At 37.9% G+C, this 9900-nt stretch overlaps 1 protein-coding gene across 1 annotated transcript in view; it reads left to right on the top strand.

The window, feature by feature from the left end:
* The window catches only part of khdrbs2 (KH domain containing, RNA binding, signal transduction associated 2), a 64967-nt gene extending 58092 nt beyond the window's left edge, over window positions 1-6875 (top strand). Inside the window, exons 7-10 of the mRNA XM_028604151.1 lie at window positions 4065-4147; window positions 4964-5022; window positions 5444-5446; window positions 6781-6875. Of these exons, the coding sequence (XP_028459952.1) occupies window positions 4065-4147; window positions 4964-5022; window positions 5444-5446; window positions 6781-6875 (240 nt within the window). The remainder of the gene's footprint in view (window positions 1-4064; window positions 4148-4963; window positions 5023-5443; window positions 5447-6780) is intronic.
* The last annotated feature ends 3025 nt before the right edge of the window (window positions 6876-9900 follow it).

The raw sequence follows: 9900 nt of genomic DNA on the forward strand, positions 1-9900 counted from the left end.
TATGAAGATCAGTCACTGTCAGTGGACATACAGGTTGTCAATTGATAATGAAGCACAGTGCTAAGGGCCTTTAGGTTCTTGCTGTCCTAATTACACTGAGCGAGGACTCTCCACCCTTGTGTTAACATTTGATTTATTTCTTCTGCCTCGTTTAAAAAGGACCAGTGTTAATTATTTTTACAGATGAGAGTCAAACTCGAGGAATCAAGCATCATTAATTAGGGGACGGACAATTTACACATAGCACCTTAGTGAATCTGAATGCAGCAAGGTGGGGGTCAAACTAATACTCAGGTCAGCAGATATATTCAGAGTGTAATGAAGAATTTGTTGTTTTCTTTGAGCTGACACTGAATTAAAGGCTTCATTATGCATTACATGTGTTGCATTGCTTCTCCCTAACAACGCTTATCTGCATTGTCCCTTTTAGATTATTTAAAGAATGAATAAATAAACAAATAGTCATAGCTTTGTATGTGAATCCTGTCATCTAGAAACACGCATGTATAGACCCCAAAAAAACATGACTTAGCTTTTTCCAGAGCTTTCAACCGCATTGTCTTCGTCAGTGGATATGCTTGGTTGTGATGGAGATAGCTCATGTTATCACACAATTCTAAACACATACATCTATAGTTAATTTGAAATATTAATATAAATAAATATTTTAAAAAAAATGGATGCAAAACAAAAAGTCTGCTTCAAAAGTCTTACGCTCAATCATGCACCACTTAAAGACTAAATTGGGAGTGGATGTCACAGTTATGTCACTGCAGTAGCACACGCATTGCACATGCAAAATAGCAGAAACGATTATGAATATACTGTTTTTCAAGGAAAACTGGCTAGGTCGTTATAGAAAATGAGCCACCCATTTGGCCAGGTGTGTGTGCAGCGGTGGATGTGACTGCTTGGAACAATACTGAAATTTTTTTTATGTCTGAAGGCAGCACAAATATTATTACAGTTCAGTGATAAAAATCACCCTTTTAATAAATATACTGCAAAGAAATCAAGTTTTACGTGACTTCTCATTTCTGTAATTCTTTATCATGACTGAAGGTTTATTTTTATAACACATTTGACTGAAATTAATCCACCGATCACTTTACATTCACAGTCCAGTGTGGGGCAATTTGTCATATGGGAACAGTCAATTACTGAGATAGGCAGGTCTCTGACTCGGCCTTTGTGGGCAAAGACTCATGCAAGAAAGGGAGAAGAATTGGATCCCCTGAACAACTTAATCCCTAACATAATCCCTAACTTTAATTTAGTCAAATTCATGTTCACACAAATAAAGCCACACAGGAATCAGAGCTGTTTGAATCAGCGTTACCCGACAGGAGAAGGAGAGTGTGTGTACAAGTACCTTAAATGTAATTTGTTTTGTGTTGCTGCACTTGATGTCCTTCGCACTGATGTGTCGGCTTTGGTGTCACAAAGCATTAACAAAAGCAGCCACACCTAAAGCAAGATGATATTACTCTATTGTTACAGACAGACAGGAATAATGCACAGTTGAGGCCACGTCTGGCATTAACCAGCTTGAAGCTATCAACACATTTCATTCTGCTGATTTAAAATGTATTCCATCTCTAAAAGGAACTGAACACTTGTATGCATCATGGTAGAGCTTGATTTGAAATAGCAAGCTTGGAAAGGATTAGAAGAGATTAGATAATGATGAATAAGAAACATAAGCACTTTAAACGCCAATAAATAATCCAACAATTACAATAGCAGACAATAGCTAAGTTTACTGTCCTTCACACACTTTGGCCCGACTCCAGTTAAGGTGTTATTCAGGTTAAGCTGTTTACGTGCACCTTTGCCCTTTCCGCTGAGATTTATTATCCCCACTGTCATGAATAAACCATTTAACAGAATATTATGTGGAGTACTTTCTTCAGACAGATCAGTGTACACAAGAGCATAGGTTTGGTTTCAGAAGGGAACCGCATGAAGTCAGAGGTGTTTGCTGTTTCCTGCATTTATATCAATCTACTGTAGTGTCTAACAAATGATGATGGAATTGGTTATCGTGCTTTCCATAATAATGACAGCAGTATGCAAAAATAGATGGAAATTACAAATGTTTTGTACATCGCTACTTCATTATTGAACTAACTAATAACACATTCTAGTTTCCTTGTTAGAGACCTGATGATGTTTTTTTAATGATAAATAATGTTCCATCTTTATACTACAAGTATGTGTCTTTTAGTGCTTTATCTTTGATTAATGTTCAATTCTACAATATTTTTAGGAGAGTATTAACTATGAATAAAAACATAGAATACATTATTTTTTAGCTCTGAAAAAAACTCCAGTCAGGGCATAAAGCCCAAGAGCACTAATTTCTGCTCAAAACCTTAGTTGCTGGGGCGACCTCTAGCTCACACAGTAAGAGCGTGCGCCCCATGTAGGCAGCAGCCCGGTTTCAAGTCCGACCTGCGGCCCTTTGCTGCGTGTCATCCCCCATCTCCCTCCCACCTTTCCTGTCTATCCAATGTCACAAATAAAGGGAAAAAACCCCCCAAAAAATAGTCTTTAAAAAAACCTTAGTTGCTGATTCTTAATTGAACGCAACTCTGTTAAGCGTATCAACTCCTCTGCTGTCTGACCTGTAAAAAGATATCTGTCTGTTTAGGGAGATTTTAGGAGTGAATCAACTGAAACTGTTAAAGTGACATGGACAAAAATAAGATCTTGAAAAGTGAGGGGGACATGTCCACCCTGTCCCCAGTGAAGAGGACACCCTTGAGTTCACCAGTAATTAGAGATGCACCGATTGACCGGCTGGTGACTGGAATTGGCCGATTTTCATGTCATCGGCCATGACCGGCGACCTGCCGGTCAGTCTGACATATGCCGATTTTATGCCAGTCAAATTCACTTGGGCTCCGCATGATTTACATCCCGCATAATCAGCACCACACGTACACATGCAGGGTTTCCGCTATACGCATGCAGCAGCGGCGCGCTGCCGCTCAATCAGCTGTTTATGAAATGTCATAAAGTCGTAAAAAATCTGAAATTGTAATTGGCCTAGAAAATTGTAATCAGTGCATTTCTACCAGTAATAAAGAAAATAAAATTGATGAAAAGGAGCAGCAACCTTCTTAGTGTCTAATACATGGCAAAGAGCTGATGATCCTGGTGATATTATGTGAATTTATGCAGGTGACAACACACCAAAGTGAAAGAAGTGAGATGTTTACATGCCACAGCAGTCAATTTAATATTAAAGTACTTGATATTAGAAGCTTCTTAGCCAGCCCCGCTGTCGTTTCTTCTTCTAAACGAGTTATAATGTTTACTTAAATTGTTCCAAAACCTTAGTTGAGTCCTCTGTGGATGTAAACCGTCACTAACGGGATTCTGTTCCTTTGACAAGAAAATAAACTGCATGTTGACAGCTTATTGTCATGTATTGTAGATAATTACATTACAATGCAATACTGATAATGACAGTTTCCTCATCAAAAACAACAGAGGATCTTTCGTCTTTTTTTGGGAGAGAATAACAGTGCTCATGTCAATGTGCTTATGATAAATATACAAACAAGAGTAATGTAGTGTATAGGTGTTTTTCTTGCTTTACAGCTGCAGAGAATGGGTTCTTTTATTTATTTTTTTTATGTGGCACTGGTTACCAATACTTACAGGAGGAAATGATGATGGAGGAAAGACATTTTGCAAAGCCTTTATACAACTACACAATTAGGAAATCTTTACTGTTTGCTGCATGCTGTTTAGGCATTTTATTGTTATTGAACATGACAATAGTTGCTTGCTGGCTTGAGATCCATGTTGCCGTTTTAGACTCAGAAGGTGTCTATTAGGCTTCACTAGTGAGACATGCTCCCCTGCAAGCCTTAATCAATAGTCTCTGTTGGACATGATTTTTTTCTTTTGCCTCTCTTATTATGGACACAAAGTAATGGACTTTGCCTGTGGAGCCAAGTATTGATTGTTTTTATATTCACCTCTAACCAGTCAGACAGGATAGTGACGAGGAGACAAGTTGACTTTAATGCTAACTGCGTGTTTCCTCGCAGGGCTACGATGATGGGTATGGTGGAGAATATGATGACGAGAGTTACGAAGCCTATGACGATAACTACAGCAATCAGTCAAAGAGGTGATGTTTACATACACATGTAAATCCTGTCTATTGTTACTTACAATACAGCATGTGGAAGGTCCACTGTGACCAGCTGTCTATTTATGGGGCATCACTGCTGTACGTTTCAGCATTACATATTGTTCATTATTAAGACCTCCACTTAACTTGCTTTGTTTACGCAGAGCATTTAGCCTGAACCATGAATTAGCTCCTTGTATCTTTAAATTGATAAGGGATAACTGATACTATCAGATATTTTTCTTATTGTTAACAAATCCCATTAAATAATTAAACCAATAAAACAAAAACAATGGATTTTTCCTACTAACAAGTATTGTCTGTAGGTCCAAAACCTGATATATCCTAAATATTCTATATAAGTCCTCTGTGCAATAGAGCTCCACTGCCGTCCAATTAAAAACACATCAGTGAGGAACATGGGCACTGTAGTTAATGCCACATACGCCATCCTGCTGAGGTAAATACTCACTAGAGTATGTGTAATGTGTATTAATCCGCAGCTGAAAATAGTCCCCAACACATGCACTATTTACACCTGTTTAAGTAAAACACGTTTGCTAAAAACTCCAGTGCCCCACTGTTCCAGGAAATTAGTAGCCTTTTATAGTAAATATATACTATATATATATATATATATATATATATATTATTGTTGATAATAAGAAAATTATAAATGGTGCCAACCTATGGTACTATAGATATTTTTTAACTGAACAAAACATTACCATCTTTTCTTATTTCAGAAAATTGTTAACAAACACTGCGTGTTGTTCTATGTTTTGACTGATGTTTCCGCTCTGTCTGTTTTAGCATCTCAGAATATTATGAATATGGACATGGAACCAGTGATGAATCCTACAACAACTATGGTAAGTACCGCTTATTTTGTTCACAGCAGAACTGTTTTTGTGAGCTGAACATCGATCCAAATATGAGACATCTTTTTCGTGTGTCGTCCCTTCTCTCTCTACTTGCTCACACTGTCAGTTGTTTAATGTAGCAAAAGTGCAATGGTCATAGTCACACTTTAGACCTTAAACAATAAGTTAATTATTTGATAAGTCGATCCACAGGAAATTATTTGGCTACTTGATTTATCATTTATCTTTTATAAACAAAAATGCCAAACATTCACTGGTTCCGGCTTTTCAGTTGTTATTTTTTTTTTTGTTTTTACAATATCTAGTAACATCAGTATACAGTAATTATAGCAATATCTGCAAACCATGTTCAATAACAACTGTTCTCCTGAAGTGTTTTTCCAGTGCTATCCTTGTAACTGACTTTAAGCCAGTAACATTTCACAACAGTAATTTCTATCTTTGGTTAAATGTAATTAGTCAAATTTGTAGTCATTTGTAGTGTATCATTTTTTTACTTTTTTAAGAAGCATCCTTGGACCCTATTAAACTCATTCCTGACAAGAAAAAAAGTCTTGGCCACACAATCCTGGATGCTGCTGCACTGATATTTAAAACATGTTGCAAAGCAGAGAAACAAAGGGAAAAGCCCAGTCCTCACCCAGGGGGCCGCTCCTGCGTACACCACCACTTCTACCTCCCTGGCTATGGGCTGCTTTTGACTAGAACAGTAAATGTGCCAATGGAAGCTCAGGGGGCTAACTGATGTCCATTGTAAAGGTGGAGTGTTTAGCCTTTTGGATTTGTGCCCCGTGGGCTTATTCCAGGAAAGCTGCTACTATTGGCTTAGTAACCTCCACTGTGCACACAACACTGCTGTCAGATAAAAACAATTGGTAACACTTTACTTGAAGGTATCTACATAAGAGTGACATGACAGTGTCATGAATGACACTGTCATGTCACTCTTATGTAGATACCTTCAAGTAAGACACAGTCATGACACATGAACCCTAACTCTAACCCTAACTTGTCATGACAAAAATCGAATGACACTTACTAAAAGAAGCGTTATGTCATAAACGTTTATGACTTGTTTATGTTTATGACATGTTCATGACAGTGTCACGTCACTGTTATGTAGATACCTTCAAGTAAAGTGTAACCAAACAATCTTCTATCTCAGAAACACCAACATTCCTCCAAATGATGTTTTAGGTTTCCTAAGCAAAAGATTATTTATATTTTCTCAAACATGTAAAGCTTTAATTTAAGCAAAAATGTTAAAATCACCAAAAGTGGAGTTACAAGGTTTTTGCATGAAAACATGCAGCAATAAGCTGGTTGCCACAGCGGGTTTGCAGGCTCATTCATTTTCAGCACAATGAATTGTGCACTGGTGTGTTGAGGTCGGACCAAACCAAAAACCAAGGGGGCAATGATTTGATTTTCTGCTCCATAAACACTTTCTTATTTGGAAGCAGTGCAATGTGGCATGCAGCTGTGGTGGCCATCTTTATGCAATTTGGCTCTAAGGAAGGAGCTGCTGACAGTCAGAATTCCGTATTGGTCCAACAGAGGGCAAAGTGCTTATGGAATTAATTTTCTGTGGAGGAAGCCTTTATAGTAGAATTTGCTCGCTTGAATTTTCTTGTCTTTGTTAAATGTGTTGTGAGAGGAAAGTATACCAGACCCGAGCTTCCAGTTTGATTTTGTGCACAGTGAATGCAGCAGCTTTCTACAATGTGTGTTTAACTGTTTTTGCAGAGGAGGAGTGGGCGACCACCCGTCCCAATCTCAAAGCCCCAGTTTTACGGCTGACAAGAGGGGGCTACAGAAAACATCCCTATGGTAGATACTGAAGGTGCTCCAGATATGTGACCTCCAATTTCAAACTTTTTATATACTTTTTTTTAAATTCCTCATAAATTGTTGTAAAAATTGCTTTTTTGTTTGTCTTCTTCAGAAAATTAAATAAAAATAACCCCATAAAGCCCATAAATCCACAAACTTAACTATTGCAGTATTCCAATTGTGTTATTCATTCAGGAGAGGAGATGAAAAGAGACCATCCACGCTCATCCATATACAGAAAGGCACTTCATTCCAACTCCAAAAAAAAAAAAAAGCATTTTAACAAATTACTTTCCATTCATTGCCTTTATTGCAGTGTTTATCGTGGTTTACTAGCCAACGCCTGTATTGCCAGGATAACAATAATTTTGCCTTTCGAGATGCTCAGATTAGACAATCAGAGAGTCATAATTTCTATGTTCCCATGGTTCAGTGTCATCGAACACAGGGTCCAAGTTGTCAGACCAGGATTCTGACACCCTTGTCTTTTTGTCATGACATTGCAAGACATCCCGTTGTCTTCCACTATGACATATGACATGATATGTGAAAATATTATAAGTTGCCCCTGATCTTCAACCAATTCCCTAGTACCTGTAAGGGTGAAAAGTAGAGAGATACTACTACGTTTCTTTAATATTTATTAAAACAAACATATTGATAGTTTTTCCTAATTTTTCATGGTATAAGAAAACAGCGCACAAACCTGGTTTAGCTCATTGTGGGTCACCCAAGATGACTTTTCAGGCAGGATGATTCTTTTTTTTCCAGGTTTGTTTATTAATTTCAAAACAGCAATACAAAAGCAGTTGAAAAATATATGTGTAAAAACAACTTTCCTTTTTTGCCTACATAAACAAAATAAAATAAACAACAAATCAAAGCAACCCAAAACACAACAACCCCCCACAGTCAGTAATAAGGATTCAATACAAAAATACAGACACATACACAGGATACAAATTCAGCAAAACACTACAATAGATAGTCACCCTAACAGAGTACAAAATAGGACATATTGCCAGGTGTAGGCCAATCTAGTCTTAGTCAGGAATATGTGAGAAACTATATTCTCAAAATATAGAAAGAAATTGGCCCCATACCTTCCAAAATTGTTGAGAAGAACTCCTTGTAGAAAGTCTAATTTGTTCTAATTGAAGGAAATAAAGGACATCCACCAACCAGCGTGCATGACAAGGGGGGGGTTCTTAATTTCCATTTAGTTAAAATTAGTCTTCTCGCTAATGAGGTGACAAAGGCAATAACATCTCAATTAGATTTTGATAGGGAAGGTACAAAGGAGGACACACCAAACAATGCGTTGAGAGCATTCGACTCAATCCTATCTTCAACTATGTCTGGGATGAGTCTTTAAAGGTCCCATGACATGGTGTTCTTTGGATGCTTTTATAAAGACCTTGTGGTCCCCTAGTACTGTATCTGAAGACTCTTTCCTGAAATTCAGCCTTGGTGCAGAATTACAGCCACTAGAGCCATTCCCACAATGAGCTTTCTTTAGGACATGCCATTTCTGTGTCTGTAGCTTTAAATGCTATTAAGAAGGAGAGGGGGGGGGGGGGGGGGGCAAGGTGGAGGGTAGGGGTGTGGCCTTGACCAACTGCCATGTTTCGCTTGTTTGCAAGCCATGATGTCTCTCTCTTTCTCATGGGTGGGCCAAATTCTCTGGGCGGGCAAAGCAGAGAAAGGGGAGGTAACCTTTCCCCTTATGACGTCATAAATGGAACATTCCAGATTGGCCCATCTGAGCTTTCATTTTCTCAAAGGCAGAGCAGGATACCCAGGGCTCGGTTTACACCTATCACCATTTCTAGCCACTGGGGGACCATAGGCAGGCTGGGGGAACTCATATTAATGTTAAAAAACCTCATAAAGTGACATTTTCATGCCATGGGACCTTGAACCAGCCAGAGCCATGGTGAAAATGTGAATTCAAATTTAAAATGAGCTTTTTCAACCTCCATCACCTTTCTCCACAGTTCACTGATTGGTCTGGCTGTGGGCTCAGTGTGGTTTAAGTGGATATTTTCCAGACTTACACCTTATGGCAAAACTTGTGAGATTCAAGACAAATCAATAAAAAAAAAAATCAAGAGCAGTTTTGTGGTAGTCTCTTGACACGTCTGCAGGTCTGTGTTGTGTCTGCAGACGCTTCACTTCCTGTTTGATTCCAACTGTGGCTTTAACGTGTTGCATCATTTGCTAACATCATTATTATGGTAACAGACAGAGAACCACACGCTGCTCTGAACACAAATGACCCGATCCACTCCATTAAAGGCAACAGATGGAAACCTAACCTTTTCCAGAATTGAAGACCTGAATGCCAACTGACTAAATGACATTTCTTAATGTTCATAAATCTAAATCAAACCTCAAGTTTCCCTATAACTGATTGCCATATGAACCTGATGACTTCATGGTAAAACTGAGTTGTTACCACAGACTAAAGTTAGCCTAAGTTATATTGTGACTTTAAATGATACAAGATGTGAGATCGTTATCATGCAAAATACTTTTTTGTGCTTGGGTTGAAAGCAATGAACAATGTACAGTGTGTCATTTATAATGCGTGCTTTGTTCTGTGTGTAATCTGTATTTGTACATAAAGCATTTAATAAAAACAACATAAACCTCAACACAGTGTGTAAGACTCTCTAAATAGGAGGATATGGAGATAAAAATTGGTAATTTTCCTGCAGTTTGTTAACATTAATATCTGCTTTCAGGTAACAGCTAACTCGTTTCATAAAGAAAGCCCACCAACCTGTCCCAAATGACTCATTTGTTAAATAATTTATATTCCTGCACAATCGTCCTTGAATCTTTGATCACCTTCTTATTTGGAATTAATAAATGTCTTTCCTCAATCCATTCTGTGAAGTTTTACATCATTAAACAGATACTGTTTGACTCTGAGAATGATATGGAGTTAAAAGAGGTAAGAAGTCCTCATATATTATCATAATAATACGCTCGGTGTTTGAAGCTGGCTCGTGAAAAAGCATAATGGGC

This window comes from Perca flavescens, chromosome 17, assembly GCF_004354835.1.
Source record: "Perca flavescens isolate YP-PL-M2 chromosome 17, PFLA_1.0, whole genome shotgun sequence".
NCBI lineage: Eukaryota > Metazoa > Chordata > Actinopteri > Perciformes > Percidae > Perca > Perca flavescens.